This window comes from Ixodes scapularis, unplaced genomic scaffold, assembly GCF_016920785.2.
Source record: "Ixodes scapularis isolate PalLabHiFi unplaced genomic scaffold, ASM1692078v2 PGA_scaffold2__306_contigs__length_199485367, whole genome shotgun sequence".
Lineage (NCBI taxonomy): Eukaryota > Metazoa > Arthropoda > Arachnida > Ixodida > Ixodidae > Ixodes > Ixodes scapularis.
In genome coordinates, this window is record NW_024609857.1 from 164,694,111 (window position 1) to 164,720,371 (window position 26,261).

Consider the following 26,261-nt stretch of genomic DNA (forward strand, 5'->3'; position numbering starts at 1 on the left):
GGTTCAGCCATCCAGGTTTTTGACACAAAATCAATTTCGAAATGTCTCTCACAGACGTGGTCCGTCGCCTGAATTTGGCGATCCTTCCATTTTATTGCACGTCGCCAGAGATTGAGGGGTGCATATTTCGGAGAAGAGAGTATCGAGAGCTTTTAGCGACAGCTCTTTTGCCCCTCGTGAACTGGGAGAAAAACACGTTCTGGCCATGGCGAGATTCTTAAGTAGAGTGACGAAATTACTAACCAAACAATACAAAACGTATGATTCTAGAGTGACCCTCATTGATCCTCTACGTATGCATGAAGGCAACGACGGGTTGGGGCTGGGCTAGGTGGGACATGGTTAAAGGTAGAACCTGCTGAACCTTTTAAGATGAAGAGAAAGGCACAAATAGAGAAAAAAGCAAAGAAACGCTGAACTATAGATTTGTTAGCCCAGCGTTTTCTTGGCTTTTTCTCTATATATTCCTTTCGTTTTCTATCTTCAGACGTTCAGCTGGTTCTATCTCCAAATTTAAAAGTATTCCTGCGGCGCAAATTTTTATAATCGAGTATATTAAATAGGCATTCTTAAGAAAAGTCAAAGAGAAGAAGTCCCAGAAATGGAGAACGTTTAATCCTTGATCAACCAAGCCCCAAGCCAACCTTTCTCGAGCCTCCTTTTGGAACCCGAGACAAGTGACGCCATCTCACGGCGCTTGTCAGGACTGCGAGTGAATCTTCGCCACGCTTGGTTCACGGCGAGGCGTCGTCGTTTAGACACCTCTCTCTTCTTCCACCGGGAAGTAGTGCATCTGAGCACTGCATGAAAATAAAGTCAGCGCTCGCTTGCCTTGCACCCACTCATATTTGTGAGAGCCCCCGTTGAAACACGGACCTCCAGCGACCGTATAGGACCTGCCTAGACTTCGCGAAGGGTAGCAGTACGGCCGGTCGCGTCCCATACCATTCTGGTGGTTTGACTACCTCCCCCGAGTGTTGCATAACTGTCCCGGCTCATAGGTCATTTAAGAAGCCCTGGATATTGAGGAGACGATCGAACAGGACCGCTACAGTAGCCTTGTTCCATCTGCTACCTAGTCCTGCGTTTACCCGCGTATAAAATCTGGCACGCCGGGAGCCCCGAAAAACCTGCCCCAGCATCCTATCTGTATTGGTAGACAACATTTACAGTATTATACATAAGGAAAGATATATATATAATAGAAAATGGAAGCAGTGTATTTGGTCGTGGCGGGATGCCGAGAAGTAAGGTTGGCAAAACGAAACCGAAACTGTGGCCATGTGCTGCCATTATGCTTTGCACGGCACTACACCACTATAGGATCGCTTTCATTTTTCGAGAAGCCTGTTGCTACAATTTCGTGAGCGACAATTTCTCTCATAGATAGTGCATAGAACTGTTCTCGCAAATGGTGTAAAACCTTCAGTCTCGTTGTACGTAGATGACGTAGATGACGTAGATAAGATGTGTTCCAGGGCTTTCCGATAGATGGCGCCAATGTGCTAATGTGGTCTCTCGGTGCTGATGTGTCGGGGCATGGTCGGCATGGTCGTGGCTAGTGATGGGACGAATCTTTTTCCGAATCGAGATTCGGAGCCGAATCTGAAGATTCGGAAAGATTCGGAAGAGTTGCCGAATCTCAAGCGACTCGGAAAAGTTCGGAAAGATTCGGAGCATTACCATGGTTGCCAGATCACGTTAATGAGTGTTTCAACTTTTCGTGATATTAAATTCACTAAATTCTACAAAGTGCACAAAATGATATTGTAATATAATATCATAGTAATAAATAAAATGTTTTGTTTTGTAATTTTGGACGTTTGTCGAGAACGGTGGCCAGACATCGCGGGAAAATTGGTTTCGGTTCCGGAATACGACCCTAATTCGCGACTCCAACTAGTAACTATAGATGGCGCCACTCATTTTCCGAAATGGCGGTTATAGTGGGGGTCGGAGATACGTGGCCAGCTGTTGAACCTGTCTAGTGTGCTGGCTGCACGGAGCGACAGAATTTATTTCTGGTAATACGAGGAAGCTAGGGTGTTATGAGCGCAGGTCACCTCTTTACCCTGAAAACAAGAACGGTGTTTGCGAAATATTTACGCAAGGATGCGCGTTTTAATTATGGAGCGAAACCGAAACTACCCTTTACTTTGGATTTAATTTCTATAATAAGTGAGAGACATCGGTTTTGGATGGCGAGACGTCGTCCTGTCTATTTTCTGTCCCTTCTACGTTTTGATGTTTCTTCTCTACCCCAGTCTCAGGTTAATTCAACATGGTTAATATTCACCAGCTCGCCTGCACCCTTACGATTTGTTTCTATAATAAACGCTGTTCTCACTGCAACAACCCAAAGACTGAATCCGAGTCAGACAGCTGAAGTGCGTGTGTGTGTGTGTGTGTTTTATAGTAACGCGTGACGCATAGGACTTGATATTGCATCCGGTGTTTGACCGTTTGTGTATCTTGATAACGATGGACGAGTTTTTCATATGCTAAAAAGAAAAGCAAAAAAAGTATACCTTTCTGGAAAGACTACTACGGTTAAATGGCTTATTTTCGTGATCTTGGCTTTAATTCGGGGTATGCATTGCCACGATTTGTATTATTTATAATAATATTAAAATTGAAATATTTTAATACGTAATTTTTCAACTTCTAATATAATTTGTTGCTTATGATCTAATTTCAAATTAGCGAACAAATATGACAATCAAAAGTGTGCTAATTATGATTACGGTGCCAATGGCATTTTTAATTACAGAGTAATAAAATCAAAATAGTCTAAAATCAATGAAAACATCCCAGCTAATGTAAAAAAAAAACCACGTCAAATTACGTTAATTCTGGGTAAAGTATATTTTGCTATCAAAGTCGGGACTTTTGACAATCGGCAAAACGTCCAAAGTTGCCGCCAATATCCTTCCAAACGAAATCCCCAAAAATTAAAAAAAGAACACTTTTTTTTAAATTATTAGTCTTTTCATAACATTTAGTTACTTTCATGTTTACGCTCCGTCGTTTTGCCAATCTCAACCTTTCTAGTTCGAAGGAACGCTTACCTGCATGCACGTCTGCTCACTGCAGCATGCTTCCTTGGCGTTGGAAGCCGGTGAAACAGTAGTGAATTTTAGTATTGCGTATACGAGCGAACGCAAGCGCGGTGAGTTTGCGTTAGATTTGCGTGTTTCACACTGCGCGTGCGCGAACCCCGAAATTGCGGTCTTGGATGGCGCATGGCGATGAAGCGCACACACAACGTGGGGCTTGCAACTCTAAAGCAAACGCACACCGCTTGCGTTTGCTTCTATGCGTATTACTAAAACAGTCTCCAGTAAGGTACAATCCCCTACCAGCCGCAGCACTATGTTGGGACAATGAAGAGTGTTGTTTGCATTCTTAAGTGACATTTTGCGAGCCATGATCGCGAGCAGGAGAATCGGGGGACCCTCACTAGAGCACTTCCCGTTTGCGCCACGGGAGGGCGAGCGTCGAGCTGGAGACGCGAATGGGCATGCTTGGTGCACGTGGAAATACAAGCGCATGTTTTCATCGCCGCAAGAGATCGATGCCGTACGTTCTGTTCGGTATAGACACATTTTGTGCCCATAATTACGGTCATAATGGCACACACCACACAAGTGAGTATGTTCGATTCGATTATCTTTAACGTGTATCCACTGAGGTCTTGTTATCGGAACACGGGAAACAATCTGAAACTCTTAATGATATCCGATTTTGTTAGTGTTTATTTCCGAACAATAAAGTTGCGTTGGACCCCCTGTGTTGTGTTTCTTTTTCATCAAATAAAGTTCACACACACAAAACTTGCTGCCGAGAACGGAGAAACGACAGTGCGACGTTTTTCTTCGCCACTGGTGCCGGTACGCGGTCGAAGTTGTGACGAGCAACATTCATCTCGCTTTCGCGCCTTACACACAGCTCTAGAGGAGACGAATCATTTCCTTGCCTGAATATATTTATTGTGGGTTGCGCCACATTATGTATAATACCATAGCATTTCGCTACATTTGACCGATTGCCACGAAACCGCACAGAAATTGAGACAACTAGTCCATTGGTTAGGCCTACGTCAACCGCACAGGTCAGCTCAGCTGGACCTCGGCGCGTGCCAGGGTTTAGAATGACAGTACAGTAGATACCATACATACGTTGAAATAAACAAGACGAAATCTGGTTATACGCAGTAACAGTACCTAAAAAAGACACAACTGACCGCATTCGTGAGGTTTACGACAAGGTTCACGCTGCCGCCTGCAACCAGCGACGAATCTGACGAATCTCCGAACCTGCCGAATATTCGTCGCGGGAAGTTCGGAAATTTCCGAATCTGACCGAATCCGAATCTCCGGTGATTCGTCCCATCACTAGTAGTGGCCGTGTAATAACAACAACGTCTAGGTTGTTGGGCACCGTTAAAGGAGCGTCGTTGGAAAGCGTGGTGTCGGGAGAGTGGGAGCGTTCCGGCGTTCGTGGAGGTTCTTTACATCGTCCGTCAACGGCAACTTCGCCTCCGGGAGTTGCCGCGCTCAGGTTTCCCGGCGGGAAATGGGAGACAGGCTGTCACGGGCGCGACCGACGGAAGGGCGATGCGGAATGTCGGCGAGATGGAGAACGGGAACCTCGTGGTGCTGTCGGCGCTGCTGACGGAGGACGACGGAGGTATTCGCCGTGCCTTGGGCGAAGGTCGTTCGGCGGAAACCCTCGTAGGCCCGTGACGGTATGGGCACCTCCGGTAGACGTGGTCAGCCTCACCGCAGTGGTAGCACAGCGGTCGCCTGTCGGCCGCCCGCCACACGTCGGTCTTCCTCGGCGAGGGTCGCTCCGGACGGACGTACTGGACCCGTTCTTCGCGACGTCGGGAGCACTGCGGTGCTAGATGCTCATGACTTGGAGGCGGACGGCCAACAGGCGACTGCCTCCACGTCCGGAGCAAGAATAAACGAGAACCTATTAGAAGTCCGTGACCGAGCGTTGCTTTCTCGGCCCTGCGCCCGGCAATATTAAGAGTGAATCGGTAGACTATTCCTGAAGAAAAGATGCCAATTTTCTAGAACAATATTTATTTGGAATTTAAACACCATACCATCTAAAGTCTCTCGCTGTGTATTGATTCACTGCAAAAAAAAAAAAAAAAAAAAAAAAAAAAAAAAAACGTGTTTTTTATGATGTTAGTCTAGGAGATGTAATTCTATAATATTTGTAATCAATTGCCTGCTAAGTTATTTATCTGCCTGCCTGTTGAAGGGGGATCGGTGGCCAAATGGGCTAGCGCACTAGCTCGTGTGTGGAGCGAAAGCTCGCGCTGCAGTACCAAGGATCTTGGGTTCAATCCCCACCGCAGCCCGTTTCGATCTGGATGAGCATCGTTCCGGCGTGCGGTCGTGTATCCCTACTGTGTGATGCACGTTAAAGGGAAACAGAGGGGAACAGGTCTACTCGTCATAGAAAAACTGGACATAGGGGAACTGGACATAGGGGAACTGGTGAAAGAAAGCATATCGTTCTCTGACCTTGTCATAAAAAAAGTGGTAAAATATTTTCTGTGCGGTCGTCATATTTCTTGCTTCTTTTTTTATCTTGTTCGCTAAACAGTCTACAATATCACAAGAGAGTATTGTCCTTCGCTATGAACCCTCTTTTCCATTGAAAGCACTCTTCAAAGTTTCTTTTAGAGGGCAGTCTTTTTTAAGGAAGAGGCTGAGGTTCAAAAAAAGAAATGTTTTGATAAACTGAAAAGGCGAGCTTGTTAAATGTAGATGCTTAAATTGAAGGAATAAAAACACGAAAGACGAGGACGTGACAGCACTTTTTCATTTAGCAACGACGTCTGATTTTCGAAACAAAAATTCGCGCTGTGGCCGAGGTCACCCCTATAAGGGAGTGTTAGGGAGGTATCAAAATTGGAGAGAACGACCGGGAAAGGTAGAGGGACTGAACGAGGAGGCAAGGACAGAGGATTCAGACCGTCAAAGTTCTACGGGAATCCATGAGTGTCCCGTTTCTACGGGAATCTATGACTGTCCAATTTCTACGGGGAGTTTCATAGACTTCCCAGTTCCGGCCTGATAAATTTTACTTCACGTCTTGATAGAGTTAAGAATGCCAAAAATATTTTTTTTTCTTGGGAGGGGGGTTGATGAGGGACTCGATGATTTCACGTCCATAGCGGTTTCGGTGTCTCCCTTTTATCTACATGCCGCCGAAGTCAGTTGCGCACACGAAGCACTCATTTGCGTTAACCTTCGTGTTTTTATACTTTCAATTTTAAGAATGCTTTTTATTTGTTTTGTTTGCCGGGTCAAATTTGGGAAACAAAAGTGTGCACTTGGAAAATCGCTGGCTTGAAGTACATATACGTAGAAAGAAATGTGTTGACTGCCAGAAAACCCCGGCTGGCTGTATGATGGAGCTATTAAAAACTCAGCGCGGGGGAAGTTTTGATTAATGTTTGTACAGTATTCGTAATGTTCAAAATTCGTTACTGCTTCGTGCGCATCATATGCACCACGTTTCCTGAAGGGTGATACGAATTTGGTATCCTCGTCAGCCATTAAGGCCAAATTTGCTTGAACTGAGAGCCCTAAGACCAATACCACATATTCGTTTTTCTACTTGTTATTGCAACAAGTAGAAAAAACGAAATGACTCATTATAAATTACGCAATCGAAGTCTTGGAGGCGCATTCTGCGACAAACTAATTTTCACAAAATTGACAAAAGTCCAGTTCTCCGCCCTTACGAGTTCTCCGCCGTTACGAGTGTACGATATGTATTATGACGAGATGCCCACTCGCTCGGAGTTGGCAATAACGCAATCTCGCAACGGTACACCGGCCCCCCCCCCCCCCCCCCCCCCCCCCCCAAATTAAGCTGTCCCAGTGTGTTACGAGACATGTCGCTAGATGGCGCCACCCTCCTGTGTATTTTGGCGCCATCCACCTCCGGGCCGAAGGCAGAGGCATATCAGACGCGGGGCGCGAAGTACGCACCACAATGTAACTCGTCATTAAGCATTCAATAAACAGTTCTTAAAGGTTAAACGTGTCCGCAACCAACGACATTGAAACATGGTGTCAGAAGTGGTAGAAGTCAACGCGCTCGTCCACTAGTGCAGCCACTGAAGACGACATGGAAAGGATCCCGCCGCCGCCGAAGTTCGAGAACGACAGCAACGCTGCCGAACAATGGCGCACCTTCAAGCAAGCCTTCACGCTCTACATGAAAGCTACGGATGTCAGTGGAACATCCTCCGAAAGGCAAGTTGCTCTCCTTTTGACAATCGGTGGACAAAGCCTACTGGACATCTATAATACGCTAAACTTTGGAAGCGCAACGCAAGAAAGACCTCACCCCTAGTATGATTTTGAGCACGTGGTGAGGCTTATGGATGCACACTTCTTACCGAAGCAAAACGAAGTATACTCCCGCTACATCTTTCGCACTCGAGTACAACTCCCCGACGAGAGGTTCGACACGTTCTTAACCGATCTCAAATTGAAGACTCGGGACTGCAACTTCGGACCTGAAAAGGAGAAGATGATTCGAGACCAGATTGTCTGCGGAGTGAATGACGAGAAAGCGCGAGCGGACATTCTAAAACTTGATGAACCGTCGCTTGAAAAGGTTGTCAAGGTATGTCTAGCGCATGAGTCAACGAAGCTGCAACTTAAAGTCTTCAAGGAAGGCAGACCAGCAACTGAGGAAGTTCATGCAGTGAAAGACAGACGCCGTCGTCTACCACCTGTTGACCGAGCAAAAGATAAAAAGACAAGTTCGAATCAAGCAGTACAGCATTTTAAGTACTGTGGAAGCGATCATGCACGTGCTAGAAATGCTTGTCCAGCATGGAACAAAACATGCAACAAATGCAAAAAACAGAACCATTTTGCAGTTGTGTGTAAAAACAGCAAGACTGTTGCCAGTTTGGAGCCAGAAGACGACACAGATGAAATATTGATGGTGCAAAGCGGCAAACCAAGTCCACTGTTTGCGACTTTAAATCTGAACCAAAAAGGAATAAGGTTCCAGGTTGACAGCGGGGCTGCTGTAAATGTCATCACCAAGAGAAATGTGTCGCCTGATCAGATAATGCCGACGTCTACAACGCTGAGAATGTGGAATGGTACCAAGGTAGTGCCATACGGCAAGGCGAGGTTGAATGTAACCACTGCTAATGGACACAAGCACATTGTTGACTTTGTCGTGGTGCGTGATGACCTCAGACCCCTTATCGGACGAAAGACAGCCGAGCAGATGGGACTGATTACAGTGAATTACAGTCTGGTTGCCAGCATCAGTGCTGCAGGTGCACAGGGTGCACTGGAACAGATCATGGAAAGACACTCCGACGTCTTCGGACAGTCTTTAGGCTCATTACCTGGACTTGTACACCTGGTGACTAAACCTGCTGCAAGCCCAAAGGCGGTGACAGGCTGTCGGGTGCCAGTGAGTGTTAAACCGCAGCTAGAAAAGACAATCAGAAACCTAGAACAAAGGGGAATCATCAAAAGTGTCACCGAACCAACCCCGTGCGTGAGCCGAATGGTTGTTGCCACGAAGAAAAATGGTGATATGAGAATCTGCATTGATCCTCAAGCTCTTAATGAAGTTTTGGAGCGAGAGCGACACCCCTTGCCAATCTTGGACGACATTCTGCCCGAAGTTGCTAAAGCCAAGGTCTTCTCGAAGCTGGACCTGCGTGACGGCTATTGGCAGTGCATTTTGGACGAAGAGTCAAGTGTACTCACCACCTTTCAGACACCAATGGGACGTTACCGCTGGCTACGCCTTCCATTTGGACTTGCTGTCAGTAGTGAAATTTTTCAAAAAAGACTGCAGTCAGCGCTGGATGGACTAGATGGTGTATTGTGTGTCGCAGACGACATCCTTGTGTTTGGAGTTGGAGAAGCTGAAAGTGAAGCTCGACAAGATCATGACAAAAAGCTTGAAAGCCTACTACAAAGGTGTGAGAAGATTGGCGTGCGACTCAACAGAGACAAAACTGAGCTTCATTGTTCAAGTATGACTTTTCTAGGACACCTATTGACGAGAGAAGGACTACGAGTCGACCCTGAAAAGGTCAGGGCCATTCAAGAGATGCCCCCACCTACGGACGTCAATGCTGTGCAGCGCTTTTGTGGGATGGTCAACTACCTTGCACGTTTTCTACCAAAGATCTCCCATGTTACAGAACCACTAAGAAAGTTGGTCACAAAGGATGCACCATGGGTATGGGAGAGGGAGCAAGTTGAAGCTTTTGAAGAAGCAAAAAACGTGGTAGTAAAGGCACCGGTGTTGGCATACTACAACCCACAGAAACCACTTGTGATACAGTGCGACGCCAGTGAGCGTGGTCTAGGAGCTGCACTTCTTCAGGAGGGACAGCCGATATCTTTTGCAAGCAGAGCTCTTACTCCAACTGAAGTACGTTACGCACAAATTGAAAAGGAAATGCTTGCAATAGTCTTCTCGTTGAACAAGTTTCACCAGTACACTTTTGGAAGACTCACTACTGTGATCACAGATCACAAGCCTCTGCAAGCCATCATGAAGAAGCAGCTGGATCAGGTCCCGAGAAGATTGCAGGGAATGATATTGCAGACCCAACGGTACAATATCGACATTCAATACCGACCAGGGAAAGAACTTTTTTTGGCCGACACAATGTCACGAGCATTTCTGCAGGACGGTGGCTGTGAGCAGCAACTGGAAGACATCAACATGATCAACCACTTACCTGTGCGAAAAGAAACTGCAGAACAGATCCGCAAGGCAACGTTGAAGGATGATAATTTGCAGAAACTGGCAATGGTGATCCTGGCAGGATGGCCGCAGGACAGGAACAACATTCCACCAGAAATCAGAATGTACTTCCCATTCCGAGATGAGCTCGTGGTGGAAGACGGTATAGTGTACAAAGGACAACGGCTGGTTGTACCAAAAGCACTACGTCGAGAGATGAAAGAAAAGCTGCACTCATCACACATGGGTGTTGCAAGCACTCTGCGACGTGCACGGGACAGCATATTTTGGCCCAGCATGAATGCAGAGATAAAGGACCACATCTCAGCTTGTGAGATTTGCCAGAAGCATACACCAGCACAGCAGCGAGAGACACTAAAGCCTCACCCAGAACCCAACTTCCCCTGGGAGCGTGTTGGATGTGATATACTGGAGCACAAAGGCAAACACCTGCTAGTCACAGTGGACTATTACAGCAACTTCTGGGAGGTCGACCAACTCAACTCGCTAACATCAGCTCATGTAATACGAAGACTGAAAGCACACTTCGCAAGGCATGGCATCCCAAGAGTCCTTGTCACGGACAACGGCCCACAATTTGCCTGTGAAGCATTCCACAAGTTTTCAGTAGAATGGAACTTTGAGCACACAACGTCAAGCCGTGCATACCCAAGATCAAACGGCATGGCAGAGTCCGCAGTGAAGACCGTCAAAATGCTTTTGAAGAAGGCTGACGACAGCAATAGTGACCCACAAATGGCGTTCCTGGATTATCGCAACACGCCGTTGCAACACATGAAGGCAAGCCCAGCTCAACTCCTCATGGGCCGACGTACACGAACGTCGCTGCCAACGACAACGAAGCTGTTGCAGCCACGGGTTGTCAATGCCAGTAAGCGATTGCAAGAGAAGAAACGAAGGATGATTTTTTACCACGACAGACAAGCCAAAGACCTTCATCCGTTAAAGAAAGGACAGAAAGTAACTGTTCGCCCAACCAAAGATGGGATGTGGACAAAAGCAACCGTGACTGAACAATGTGGTGATAGATCATACAAGGTGCAAGTTAGTGACAGCGTACTGCGGCGCAACAGAGTGCACATTAGAGGCATACCAGATTACCAACAACCTGATGCCGAGACCCCCTCGGAACCTCAAGATGGCTGTGATCAACATGCAACGCCTCAAGCAAAAAGCCTACCACAGCTCGAACCAGCAGTGGTGACGCCAACACAGAAGTCGCAGGAGCCCGGCCCCCAGCCAAGTTCAAATTTTACACCAGTACGACCGAAAAGGTCAACTACTCTCCCCAAGAGACTTCAGGACTTTATTGTAGGATAATCATCTCAAACAAAAGAGGATGTTACAAGACATGTCGCTAGATGGCGCCACCCTCCTGGGTATTTTGGCGCCATCCACCTCCGGGCCGAAGGCAGAGGCATATCAGACGCGCGGCGCGAAGTACGCACCACAATGTAACTCGTCATTAAGCATTCAATAAACAGTTCTTAAAGGTTAAACGTGTCCGCAACCAACGACATTGAAACACAGTGTTGCATCATTTAGCCACGGTGGCGCTCTCTGGACGGGTCGTTCCCGTTTCGACCCATTCCCAATTCAACCTTCCCGTTCGTGCCTTCCCGTTTCGACCGGGCTCAAAACGACCTTCTCGTTTCATCCTTTCCCATTTCACCCTATCCCGAAACAACCTTCCCGCTTCGGCCATCGTTTGTTACCAGTTGGGTCGGTTCGTTTGTATTGTTCGTTAACAGTTGATTAGGTTCAAGTGTCCAATGTCAGTCCTCCTTGCCTACCTCACTTCTCCCTCTCCCGAAACAACCTTGGAGACATGGCGCCGCAAGATAAACGCGGTGTCAGGGAGGGTTCACTTGAACATTTACAGCTTCATCGATCTGATCGAACGGGATAAGGCTTTAACAGGGGTGTCTTTGCAGCAGCTTGCAAATAGTGGTGCCGTGCGGGCCGGGGGGCACAAATGGGTCAGCAAGGACCGCAAACTATCAGAACTGGAGTGTCGCCTATCGGATGGCACGATTTCCCTGTTCTACCTTCTCAACAAGGCGAAGGCATGTTCTGGTCTATTACGTTTTCCTGTGTGCGCGAGTGTTCAGCGTTTGACATTATAAAAATTAAAAAAAAGCGACAAGGTCGTCTTTGCAGTAATGGTGTCGCAGAGTGTACATAGACCGTTTCGCGGTTGCACGTCATGAGGATCACCTTGAAATAAAAAAAAGCAAAAAGACTTTAAGTGGTTGAAGTAAGAATAATATATTACTTCGAAGCTTGCTTTAAAGAGGTGCATATTTTTAGAATATAGCAGACAAGGTGCGCAGTCCAGGGTTAGAATAATTAGACTTTTCGCGAAGTTATTGTGATGCGCAGGGTCTTATACAAATGGGTTAAAAATGGAAGGGTTCAAACACAAAGGGTCTTTCGGGTATCGGTTGAAACGGGACGGGTTCAAATGAAAAGGGCTTTCGAGGATGGGACGAAACGGGACGGGTTCAAAGGGGAAGGTCGTTTCGAGAATGGGTCGAAACCGGAAGGGTTCAAACGGGAAGGTCTATTCGGGAATGGGTCGAAATGGGAAGGGTTCAAACGGGAATGGGTTTTTTCGGGCTACACCCCTCTGGACCGCTGCCCAGGGCCTATAGCTCTAACTGCTGTCTTTCCAAGACATAGGAAAAGATGATTAACAAAAGACTCGTGTGTTTGCTAGAACGAAAGAACTGCCTTGGTACGTTCCAATGTACCTTTCGTTCAGCATGGTTCACTGTCGATCACGTCTTCAGCTTTGAGACTCTCGTATGTGAGGCGTTCGTCAATAGGGAACGATGTCTTTCCATCTTCGTTGATTTGGAGAAGGCATACAACCTGGTCTCGCGCTATGGCATACCGCAATATTTATTCAATCTTGGTCTCCGTGGCCGAATATTATCTGGACTTGAAAGTAAACATCTCTGACAGAAATGTGTCTGGTTTATCTCAAACCAAAAGCTCAGAAACAATCAGTTCTCAACGTTCCAGGGTCGACTTGACTGCTTGAGGGAGTGACTAATGGTGAATTCCACTCGTAGATCTGGAGCGCTTTCCAAAATCCGCGAGGGAGGCAAAATTCCGCTCCGTGGGACCCGCTCCGTATCGACGAGGGGAAGATAAACTTGCATTTTTGGAGCTACCTCCCCCACACCCCTCCCCACCCCTCCTCCTTCCGCCGTTCAAAATGGCCGCTGCTCGAACTTGACCAGCCCACCAACGCCTCAGCCGGCTGATCTTTCCGACGACCAGTGACGACTGTCACTGCTTAGCTGCAGAAGTAACACGCGACACAGGCCGGGCGGAATTATACGTACCACGGCGCCCATGTCACAAATAGCGAAGACGTCCGCGTTCGGCACCGTCACATACCTTTCGGCCGCCTCGAAGCGGCGGGGCACGGACAGCGATTGCCAGCGGTGGAGTTCAGATTGCTAGTACGACTTTAATAAACACAGAGGTAACAAACCATCACTTGCGCGGTCGTTGCCTAACCACATCTTGCTTTATTTCACGGGAAAACGCCGATGGAATGCAGTGTAAAAAGGTAAACAATCACTGGCTGCAGAATGAATAGGCCTAACCTTGCGTCTGCCTCCGGCTTTTCTGTCGTTCTTTTTTTTCGTTCTTCCTCGGTGATCACAGATGTCAGCGCTTACGATTTGCCACGCTCCACATTCCCGGCTTTTTATCCCTGATCTACGCGAGGTAGAAGCGTTCGAGCCGTCACAGTCCAGAGTAAACAACCGACGCACCCGAACAGATCCAACTCCACCGACCGGCCCGCCGATCTCTCCAACCTCGCCGCGCATGCGCACCGCCGATTTAGACGGAAATCACGTGGGCCGCTCTGTCAATTTCCGGAGAGATCTGTGAAATCCCGCAGAGCAAGTTCGGCGGAGTTTGGGGCGCTCCGTGGAGCGGGCGCTGCCAGAGATCTACGAGCGGAAGATGACCAACTTGAGCCAGATCTGCGAGTGGAATATGCGCGCTCCAAATGGAGCGCTTTTGGAGCGCTCAAGATCTGCGAGCGGAATTCACCATAAATAAAACTGGTTAGCAAGAGCTTCGACCTCTTCTTCCTCTTCTACCGAGTTGATGTTTTGTTAACGTGACGTATGCTCTGGACGTAAATAGATGGTAAGGCCTCAAGGGACCTATTAAAGTTCCCCAGTGTGTTCTGAATATGCCACGACTCCAAGGACATACGTTTTCGGATATGTGGCTTCGTGTTTATCACGTGAGGGTTCGCGAAGTCGATGCGATCATCAAGTGTCTCACAAAGCTGTGCGACGGTGCTACGCTTGCGATCGATATTGCGCACATCGTTCGGGTGCTGGCGTATGCGTTCGGAAAAAGATTTAGTTTCGCCAATGTACACGACGGTGCACTCTGCACACGGTATCTTATAGACCACGCCTTGTGCTTTTTCTTTTGGGAGGTGATCCTTCGGCCTTGGCTTGAGCCGTCCTAATGTTGACACTGACTTGTGTCCCACTTGAATCTCTTATTTTCGAAGCATGCGCGGCAGTGCATCGCTGGTGCGTTTTACATAGGGGACGCTGATGCGCGTGATGGGATGGGTGCTGTGTGTCACTCGGCGATCCATGGTTATTGCGCGTGCGGCACTGTCAACGGGCGACGCGTTGAAGAAAACTCCTAGTGTAGCCGTTTCTTTGAAGGTGAGCAAGGATGGTCTTTTTCTTCTTTCTTCTATCGTTTTCCGACGAGCAGATGGTCATAGCTGTAGACAAGAGAGTAGAAACCTTTGACACCTTGTGACTCACTTGGTGGTTCGAGTCAAAATCAAGGTAGCGTCTTGTGTGTGTTGGTTTTCTGTAGACCAGGAATCTCAGCTTGTCTCTTTGCCTTTTCACCAGAGCATCGAGGAACGGTAAAACTCCAACTCTCTCGGATTCTACGGTTAACTGGATGGCCAGTTCATTGGACTTCAGGTGTGTTAAGAAATGGTTCACCTCTGATTTCTTCACGATGCAAAAACAATCATCCACACAGCGCATAAACTCTTTTGATCTGTTGGCGAAAGTGCTTAGCGCCCTCTGTTCAACCACTCAATTGTGAGGTTTGCCTTCGTGACAGCAATATAAGCGCCCATCGCCGCCCCCAAACCAGACAAATTTCTGTCGAAATGTTTACTTTCAAGTCATTATCCACTGATTTTGGACCGGAGACAGCCCAGCTAGCGAAGCGGTTTGTCGACATCTCTCGCAACATCGCCACATACAAGATCCATATCGACTTTACGAGGGCCCTCCAGGACTTTCTCATGATTCCCCGAAGTCTCCGTCTCAAGCGCCTCGTAAACACCCAGGAGGGAAACAAGATATTGGCACAGGCGGAGCACCGGTCGGTAAGCGCCCGAATTCATGAGTGCCACACCATCTTACAGAAGAAGGAACTGGACGTGTACTTCGCGCGTCGGCAGCTCGAACATCGCGTCCCCGGTGTGTTTCTGTCGTTGCAGTTGTTTGCTTCCAGCATCGCCTCTACTACTGGAGAGAAACGACATTCATCTCAAGAAGAGGAGCTTTCTAAGCTAAGAGAAAAAGGTCCAGGAAGACAAGGGGCTGACACCGCCAGTTTTGTCAAGAACCTGTCTTCAAGAGAACTCTCTCCCTGCGAGATTAAAGCTTTGGCAAAAGGTCACGGCTTCAACATGACCGAGACCCGTCCTTCTTTGCCAAAAATGGTTGCCGCAGCGGAGGACGGCATTGCGTACCTAGTCCCTCGCGTCCGGAAAAGTGCACGACTTAAAGCGTGAGGCATCCTTTCAAAACCTTCGTGACGGCATCGTCACAATTTATCACGAAATGAAACCGCTGTGCTTCGGAAGCTCCGCGAGGATGCAGAGATTGTGCTCCTGCCGGCAGAAGAGCGAAAATCGATCGTCGTCTTGGTCCGGGAGGGGTACGAGCAGAAGACACGGGATCTTCTTGACAGTCCAGCTTATGAAAAGCTTAAGAGCCAACATCCCAAGTTCAGCGTAACGTGAACAAGCTTATGCCTGACTTCTTCAAGCAATACCCAGAGTCGAAATCCCTTTACCTAAAGCTCATCTGCAGGAATGGCTATGCGACAAGCTTCTACGGACTAACCAAAACCCACAAACCTAACTTTTCCTTGCGACGTATCGTAGACTTTACGACCTGACCACTCCGGCACTATTGAGTGATCTAGACCGCACAATAGCCCTCATCGTTGGAAACACGCGGACCGATGTGCTGAGCACCGGCCACTTCGTGGAACGTGCTTCGCAAGTAAGACTTAGCGATGATGATACGATGGTGTCTTTCAACGCTGTGTCATTCTTTACCAGCGTCTCAGATGCAATAGCAGTTACTGCAACCTGAGAGTTCCTCGAGAAAGACGAAACATTAGGCTCAAGAACCAGCCTCAATGTGGATGAACGATGCCGCCCTTCCGAGTTCTGCCTTGGCAGTACGCACTTCAGTTTCAAGTGTGAGCTCTTCAAACAAGTCAGCGGGAAGGCAATGGCCTCTTCTATTTCTGTAATGACGACAAACCTCACATAGGAACTGGTTGAGCCGAGGGCACTAAGCACTTTTGCTAACTGGCCAAAATAGTGGATGCGCTATGTGGATGATTGTTTTGAACCGTGAAAAAATCAGAGGTGAACTGTTTCTTGGCACACCCGAACTTCATAGAAACGGCCATCCAGTTTACCATAGAATACAAGAAAGTTGGAGTTTTGACGGTTCTTGATGCTCTGGTGAAGAGGCAAAGAGATAGGTTGAGATTCCCGGTTTACAGGAAACTAGCACACACCGGAGGGTACCTTGATTTTGACTCGAACCACCCAGTCAGTCACAAGGCGCCAGTGGTCTCTACTCTCTTGTCTGGAGCAATGACCATTTGCTCGTCGGAAAAGGAGAGAAGAAAGGAGAAACAGACCATTCTTGCTGACCTCCAAAGAAACGGCTATACAAGGAGTTTTGCTCAACGCGTCGCCCGTCGACAGTGCTGCACGCGCAATAACAATGGATCGCCGGGTGACACACAGCCCCGTCCCATCGAGCGCAACAGCGTGCCGTATTAATTAATTGGGTTGTGTGTGTGTTTATACAGCCTAGAACTTGGTCTGCCTCACAGGGGCGACGAGTCTCCCAGCTGTAGATGAGAAATTTAGCCACGTGCCGTATTTAAAAGTGAGCAGCGAGGCACTGGTGCACGTGCTCCGAAAATAAGGGATTCAAGTGGGGCACAAACCAGTGTGAACATTAGGACGGCTCATGTCAAGGCCGAAGTATCGCTTCCCCAAAGAAAAAGCACAAGGCGTGGTATATAAGATACCATGTAGAGAGTGCCCCGCCGCCTACATCAGAGAAACTAAAAATTTTTCCCGAACGCATCTGCCAGCACCAGAAGGATGGGCGCAATTTCGATCGAGCCAAACTCTATTAAAAAGGCACAAAATTAGCTCCATAGTGGATGAATGAAGATGTTTGAGAATCTTATAATGAATACCACCTGGGTCAGGGACAGTTTGTTTGGAACAAAGAAGTGACATTTGAAGTTCGTATAATGTTAATAGGGTATTATAGGATTCCTGCATGCCACCTGATGTGATACCAGCTTTTTGCCTGCATTTACCTTGTGTCGCTGAAACATTTGAGTGTAGTGTCGGGAACTCGAGACAGACTCGAACTGCTCACAGGGATGTCGGCCTGTCCCTCAATACTTGCAGGAAACACTACATTTCGACTCAAGAGTGGGATAGTGAACGGCCGGTAAGAGCCGTCAATTTTATGTACGCTATCCCAGACTTCCTTCGCAGATTCAGCGCTGTTAATCGAGGAGGCGTACCCTCTAAAACGTTTTCTAATCGCTTGCCTTCTAATACACCTCGATTGGGCCCTCTTTATTTTAAATTCTATAAGATTGTTTGTTGTACGGTAGCACCAAAAATACTTTATGCTAGATTTTGTTATTTTTTGGTGAGACGGTAATCTTTGGTCTAACAGGGCTTAGGTCTTCTGGGTAGATGAGCTTCAAATTATGTATCATGACTATGGCAGTTTTTATACAGACGGAAAAAAATTGACTCGTTAGTAGACAGTGCAATGGTGGGATCATTGGTATATCAGATAAAATTAATCAATTCGACAGCCGCTATAATACCAACAGAGCTTTACGGTTACCTGCTGGCAGTTGATTACATAATTTAAAAAAAAGCTTCCTCATGCTGTAATCTACACCGGCTTTTTAAGTTTTATAAAGGCAGTTACATCAATGAACTGTCTAAGAAACATACTGGTTTCTGGGTTAAATAACAAGATTATCTTCGCTGCAAAGAAAAATCTTGACATAGTCCTATGATGGGTTCCAAGCCACGTTGGCATTCTTGAAAATGAGGCGGCTGACTGAATAGCCAGCTCGCTAATGACAGAGAAATCGATACACACCAAATACCATACAAAGATTACCACAACGCTTTGAAACGTTGCATCCACGTAAAGTGGCAGCTGCAGTGGAACAATAAATCGGCAATAAACTGCAAGCAATCAAACCTTTTCAAGGCGAGTGGGAGAGTGCCGGACATCGGAAGCGCTTCTATGTGGTCATACTCTCTAGGTTATGAATTGTTCCTGCCGGTCTCACACATGGACACCTCTTGAGCGAGGAGGATGCCCCTAAATGTGGACATTGTAACTTTCCTCTAAGTATTACGCATATACTCATTGAATACCCTATGTTTCATCAACGCCGTTATATACACTTCTCACTGCTTTTTTAAAAGCACATTACACTACACCTTCCCTTACTACTAAGTGATTAACCGCTCACCCACACAGCTGTATTTTTAACTTCTTCACAGAAATCGGCCTTCTACACCGAATGTGATTTTACATTCTACCCTAAACACATGGTCATTCTTTTTACACTTATACACATTCGTATTCATTGTTTTATCACATATTTCGCTACTATAGCTCTTTCCTAACTTTGAATTAATTAATTGCAACAGTCTAAGCTTGGCGCAATATCGCCTTGGATGCTTATGCGCCATAAACCCCTAAATCAATCAATCAATGCTACCACATACGGAAGGAGACTTTAGATCTCCCAGAATTCTCGGTTTTTACCATGGGGGAACTGATGTGTGCCCTTAACACGGCCATGTGCAGCACCGCCTCCGGGCCAGACAACATAACGATTAGTGCTGTTCGAAATCTTCGAGGGGAAGGCCGGCAAGTTCTCGACTTTTTTAATGACCTATGAGAAGCAAGAGTGCTGCCCAACGACTGCAAGCTTTCCACCGTCATGCCCATCTTTAAGAAGGGCAAGTTCCCCACTAACATCACGAACAACCTGGCCTCCAATCTCCAGGACTGTTCTTCCGAGAGGTAGCTCTTCCACCCTCACACGACGCCTTTTCTGACAAAGTGGATCAACCGCTGCTTTTCCACGGAATCTAAGTTGATATTTTTCAGGATAGCTTGCACCTTGCTTTCGACTTTTGCAGGTTCCTCAGCCAACGTTTGGTCCAAAACCCGGCAATCTTAAACACCAATCCCTGAATATCAGGATGTAGCGACTTGTACGTCTGTCATGGTTCTGCGGCTCCATGCCATAATGAGAAGAAAGAAGTACACCGCAAAACCCTCCTTGGTTAGACTACATCGACCTCGTAGAAGGCAAGCCCATCCCGAAGAACGCGAGCTTGAGACATCCAGATCGTCAGAAATCGCAAGCCAGTAGCCACAACAAACGAATACAGACCTGGGAAAGCTCGGCGGAGAAGCTAGCCGTCTACACAGACGCGGCTTTCGCGACACTCCCAGACCAACTTGCTACGGTCGCAGTGGCAATACCAGGAAAAGGAATTATATCTTCCAAACAATTACCAAACAGCCCCTCCGTCAAGGGTGGCGCACTCGGAGCGATTCAATATGCGATTGAAACAGTCCTCAACGACACAACCATTAGACCCTAAGAGCTCCACGTTTTTACGGACTCGGTAGCCTCGCTCACCGAGTGCAGAAATAGGAACAGCCCCTGCAAGAGAGCAAAATCCATAAAAAAGATGGCCCTCCAACTTTCCCTGCAAGGTACAAAAGTCCAGCTGTCCTGGGCGCCCGCCCACGCAGGCATAGCTGGCAATGAGCAGGCTCACTCTGCAGCTCGCGCGCTAATAGCTACACTCCGCGAGACGCAGAAGCCGCCCTGCCACCGCCATGATCACGGCTACGCATCTTCCTCACCCGAAGATGACGAAGACGAAGACGACTATGACCCCGACGAAGCCAAACAGCAGATCAAACTTTCGTCCCGTACTGCGCTGAAGGAACACCTTCCACCCATCTCCGACCCACTGCCGCGAGGCTTTGGGCGGAGAACGAGGGTGCTCTTAACTTGCATTAGAACCAATACCGCTTGCACGCCGAACAGAAGACCAGCGTGGGAAAAGGCGCGCACACCACCGACATGCTGCTACTGCAAGGACCCCCAACATGCGGTCGACCTAGTCCACCTGTTATGGGGCTGCAAAGGCCTTGAGGCAACAAGGAAGAAGCACTTAGAGGACGGGGTGACATCCATGGAGGACTGGGTCTTTCCCCCAGGCCCTCCAGATAAGCAATATCAAAGTCTACGCACGCTTCTGGATTATATCCACGAAGCTGGCATAGAAGTACATATATAATTCCCTTCCCCCATACCGCGAGTCCAGGCCGCGATGCCATTGACTCATTCCTCTCCCCCTCCCCCTTAAAGCGGTTCAAATAAACGTTTTATACTACTACTACTCCGCAAGGAGGTCTATGGCTATGGTCCAGGACTTGCCCGTCTCTTGCTACGCCCAAGCTGCAACGGCAACTATTTACTTCTGAAACCCAGGATTCGAGGTGACTACGGTGAGCTGCACCTCTTCGCGGTTCGTCCACGCAACAAACTATCCGGGGCATTCTATGTGAGGGACTGAGGGACCTTTGCCCGTCATTGAACTACATAGTTAAACCTACTTCTTTTTGTATATTTTTGTCGTAATTACTTTCTTGATTTGGCCTTTGTCTGTATTTGTATTTTGTAAATAGAATGCAACGACTTCTCTGCCGCTTGACGTTCTCTTCATTCCACTTGCGACCCGTCGTCTCGGGCGAACCGTGACGACGTCACAAAAAGCACATACGGCTAGTCTCTCTTAGCGTACCACGACCGAACGCTTTCGTCATAATTTTCGAAAACATTCAGACCATCAACGAAGGTTTTAAAATACTTTTCAAAAGTTCAATCCAGGAAACCATACACCGGAATATTTTTCGCGTGATTGGAGAAAGACACGCAACAATCCTTTGGATTTCTTGACGCGGCAGCAGATTCAGCGGTAAGTGAGTGAAGAGGATTTCTGAATGTGTTGTCAAAATGTCGTCCATACTAAATTTCTCCAGAAAAAATACATCTGGAGTTGCGTCATTGCAGACCTGGTAGTATTCCTCAAGCGTTTCTACTGCCCAGCGGCTTCCACACTTAAAAACAGTGTCCAGGATGATGTTGCCTTTTCCCGGCTTGTAGACCAGGCCGCTGCGGTTGTCGTTTTTTCAGAAGGGAGCATTGAGGTTGTGGCCATCGATCATCTCGTAAAAAGAGCGGTCCCCGCGTTTCACGGTCTGTGGCGGAATAATCATAATGCGCACGCATCGTTTGCGTGCTAGAAGTGATAAATTCACTGAGTCTATGTCCTTTCGTTTATAATAATATTAGTAGGTGACTACTTTTCTTTGTATAAAAATCGGGTCCCTCAATGCCTAGGGGGCTATTGTGACGTGAGCTCGCAGTCGTAAAAGCTAATCTAATAAAACACTGTTCCTCTCGTTGAGCAGTAAAATAATTGAACCACCAGGTTTTTTTAGCCGAGTACAAAGCAGATAACTCTTCGGTTTGCGAAATGTAAAGGGTGTGGGATTCCACTTTTGGGGTTACCACTTAGAAACAGAGAAGGTTCCTTGGGTCCGGATAATGACGTGCTTATTGACTGAAATGCCAACACGCTTCGCTCTTAGACAATGAAAAGTCTGGGCGCTGGCTCAATTGCCAGTATCACCCGGTCGGTTTCCCGCGCTGCCGCATTAGACAGATTCACGGGAACTCGGAGGCCCACAAAGAAAAACCCAGCTCCGCAGAACCAGGGCCTCCGCCGACGAGAGCCACGGCCGCCGTTCGCGGCCGCTTATCGAGCCAGAGGAAATTGGACGCGCCCGGGGTAGGTAGTGTGACTTATCCCGCAGATGGGCTGCGTCCACAATCATTTCCGAAGGGAGCGCCGGAGGCACTTTCACCCAAAAGGGTGAGGGTAGACACGCCCTCTTCGAGGAATGCGGCCTTACCCCAGTATCCGGGATGACGTCGCCATAACGCTCCTACGGCCTGCTTGTGCTAGGCCTAGATAGGGAGACGGGGAACACGTTGTTCCCACACTCCTTTCCCCTTAAGGCTAAGGTAGGGCTAGAAACAAAATTTGCCTACCGACTCTTCAAACCAAGAAAAAAAAAAAAAAAAAAAACTACCGCGTCCGGTACCGACCCTACATGCTGGGGTTAACAAATGAAAAATCTTCGGGGACGCTTCAGGCGTTGAAGTCCGTGGCTCACCATGGCGCAGGGACAGGACGATGTCTTGGCCGAAGTCCAGGAATGACGACGCCGGAGCGTCTCCCGACGACGCGTCCCGTCGTTGGCGTCGGCACGAGCGCCCACCCGCAGTGCAGGTGGCTTGCAGGCGGGGTCCAGGCATCGGAACGGGAATCCGCAGGTTGGGGCAGCAGTAGGGTCGCCGTGAAGGCAAAGTGTGTCGGGGAATGACACTCGAAGTCCTTGAATGGCAGCGAAGCCCCAGCTCCAGATTCCCAGGGTTGGAGACGGAACCAGGCAGCAGGAGGACACGTGACGCCATCTTGATCACAGCGGAAGTGACCAAGTCTTTCGGGCCGGCAGGGGGACAGGCAGCCCCGGCGATGATGACGTTGCCCCGGCATTGTTGTCCTCCTCGTGGGCCGCGCCATGACTTACACCCGCCAGGTACTGGAATGCAACCTGCGCTCTGGCCCCTCTCCCATTTTTTCCCCAAGAGAACCTCGGAAATTCCGAGCAAGGTCGAGCCGTCCAACTGAGGACACTCGACCAATCCCTGGGTCTTCAAGGACCCAGAGATAAAAAAGTGACAGAGACAAAGTTGTCTTTTCTGCCGTTATTCACGTGCATCGCACTGGCTCGGCTTGCGTAGTTATTGTGAAAATACTTCCACGACTCCGCTTATTGTGAACACGGATGTCCACATACCAAGCTGACTCGCGTCACCCCGGAAAATGGATTTGTTAGTGACTATTCGAAGAGGCAAAGTTCTTTGTAGCTGCTTTTGCTAACGATGCCTAATCGCTTCGATTTGCGGGCGCAATGAAATGTCAAATGCGCCACCCTGTCCTTTCTTGTGATATTGAAACGATGCAGGGCTGCAATCGGGAAGGCTCGCCAACATTGTTATTTTCCAAACATGTTAGCTTTTACCTTAGGCTAAAACACAAATTCCTGTGGCTGCAGGTATAGCACAGCGACCTAACTTCGAAAAGTCTTGGAGCCGCGTGCTGCCCTGGCCAACGCGAACTATAGGAGTGCACCGAATGCAACTCCCAGCCGCACAGGACAGCCACCTTGAACTGCAATGTTCGTAGAGGCCAAGCACCGTAGCTTGAGTTTATCTGCATCAGCAAAAACAGAAACCGATCTCAAATAAAAAAGAAACCCCGTGCCAGTAGCAATACAAGACTATTTACGGCACCGATCGGCAACAACACAAGTTGCTCGACCCGGCGAGTACGCTGCCCGGCTGCCAAAGCCCGTCTGCAACAATGCAAGTTGCTTAGCGACGTTAGTGGCGAGCGCACCGCCCGGCGGACGCACCGCCCGACTTCGCAGAGTCCGCGAAAGTATTTACAATTATTAACATATATACACCCCGGATCGTTCTGCTGAGCATCAAAAACTCAACGGTGCTACCGTCGATCCCGAAGGAACACTTCGAGTGCCGTGGTTCACAATCTCGTCCAGCGACCGCATGGCGGTCACCTTAATCGGACACGCAATCATCTCGGGGCGCTGTTCAACCTGTTGCACTGCCCGGTAGCACTATTGAACTGCTCCCGGACCCCGCGGCGTTTTCACATTTAACGTCGCTTTTACGGGGCCGCAACTCGATAGGTAACCCTCAAAGGTTCCTAACGTTATTGTTGCGTGCGACGCTCACTGACTTATGGCCGGAGTCGATCGCGGGTAAACGGAACATACTAAATTCTAGTAGCCGAAAACCATGCTCACGCCAGTCCTCTGTCCCTTGATAGCGGGAAGGAAAGTTGGAGTAAAAAGGAAATCAGTTTGACTCGCTCAGTTTTCGTGGGGGCCCTTTGTTCCGGGGGTCGCTTGGTCAACCTAGAGTGCCTTCATATGCGTTTCGCAAAGCGCACATGAAGGCTCCCTAGGTCAACCTGATGGCTACTGGTCCGTCGACGTGGCGACGAAGGGCACCATCGGCGGTCTCCGCACCCTCGCTAGGCTGGGACCGGTGTTGTTCGGATTCACCCGCGCTGCGTATTCTAGCAGTGGGCGATGCAGGCACAGCGCGTTTCCTCGCTCCGAGATACGCTTTTAGTTTGTGCGCTGACGGGGTGTCCACTCTGGGTGGGCCCCGCGAGCCGTCTTGAAGACATAAAGCTGCACTTGCTTTTTGTTGCGTCACCGTACTTTGTTCGAGAACGGGGTTTACCTCGAAAAGCGCAGGTGCGCTCTTCCCAGCAAAGTAGGCTGGCGTCGTCCCGATAGGGAATGCCTCGGACGCATTCCGGGCGTTGAGTCACCTCCGTTTGGAAGCGAGCTCGGCTGAAAAGACACTGCATTGTGTCCGTGGGTGGCTGACGTGGCCACTAAAGGCCTGTCCAAACAGGATACTACAAAACTCACGACTCCGGCAAATCGTGCAGCGCTCCGCTTCCGGCCGTCGGAGGGAAATTTCCCTCCGTCAAAGCTCCCGGGGGGAAACTTCCCCCCGTCAAATCTGCCCCTCGCTTCCTCCACGGCGGCCTTGCTCTGCTCATCACGTGGGTCCGGAGAGCCACTCAAACGCTCTGTTGGCTGTCGGTCAATCGCTCAAGGCCTCCAATCACAATACGGAACCGCGTCGGACGCCATCACGACGAAAGTGAATCTCGACAGAGAAAGCAGATCCGAGGCGGACGAAACGCACCCTTCGACGCAGGAATGTCCCAGATCCACCCGAAGCCGGACCCCCTTGGCCTTCGAGCCGAGGCGACGGCGCTACGCGAGGGCGTTGGCAAGGTGAGCCAGACGCAGGTGGCGTGTGACGTCAGAGAAAAGTGGAGGAGGCGAGGAGAGAAGTCGTGATCGTGGAAATTTTCACGACTCCTGCAAAAACTTTTACGACTCCGACAAATCATAAAAATAGAAGTGTCCGCTTCGATTTTCACGATTTGTCGGAGTCGTGTGTTTTGTAGTGTTCTGTTTGGACACCCCTTAAGCCGTTGAGTGGCAGCGGGTGTCGGGCGTTCGCCTCTCCCTTTGTCCACCTGTTTAATCCTTGGCCGGAAATTGACCTGGTTCGCTATCTTAGCGAAAAGAGATAGATGCTGCTGTCTTTGCAGTCCATGGAAAGCCGCACGTTGGGGCGCCAAATGTGGGCTTTCCCCTTTGGGGGTTACCACTTAGAAGCAGAAGGTTCCTCGGGTCCGAATAATGACGTGTTTATTGACTGAAATTCCAACATGCTTCGCTCTTAGACAATGAAAAGTCTGGGCGCTGGCTCAATTGCCAGTATCACCCGGTCGGTTTCCCGCGCTGCCGCATTAGACAGATTCACGGGAACTCGGAGGCCCACAAAGAAAAACCGAGCTCCGTAGAGCCAGGGCCTCCGCCGACGAGAGCCACGGCCGCCGTTCGCGGCCGCCTATCTAGCCGGCGGAAAGTGGACGCGCCCGGGGTAGGTAGTGTGACTTATCCCGCAGATGGGCCGCGTCCACAATCATTTCCGAAGGGTGCGCCGGAGGCACTTTCACCCAAAAGGGCGAGGGTAGACACGCCCTCTTCGAGGAATGCGGCCTTACCCCAGTATCAGGGATGACGTCGCCATAACGCTCCCACGGCCTGCTTGTGCTAGGCCTAGATAGGGAGACGGGGAACACGTTGTTCCCACAAGGGAAAACAACGGAGATACAACAAAGTCAGTGATTGCGGTGTAGATTCATTAAACACACAACAAAGTTTCAATTACTATTCATTCTAGGAGATGAGACATAGAAAATATTACAATTTGAACAAGAGAAACGAACGCTTTCAGATAAAGATACTTCAGTTAGTTCAAACTGAACAAGCCATCGAAATATATAAAATGCG

General features: G+C 48.7%; 1 protein-coding gene across 1 annotated transcript; it reads left to right on the plus strand.

Moving 5' to 3' along the window:
* Nucleotides 1–6,945: 6,945 nt before the first annotated feature.
* LOC121836835 (uncharacterized protein K02A2.6-like) lies at nt 6,946–11,293 on the plus strand. The gene has a single exon (XM_042292095.1). It carries the CDS (start codon nt 7,414–7,416, stop codon nt 11,110–11,112), a length of 3,699 nt encoding a protein of 1,232 aa, XP_042148029.1. The 5' UTR covers nt 6,946–7,413; the 3' UTR covers nt 11,113–11,293.
* Nucleotides 11,294–26,261: the final 14,968 nt, after the last annotated feature.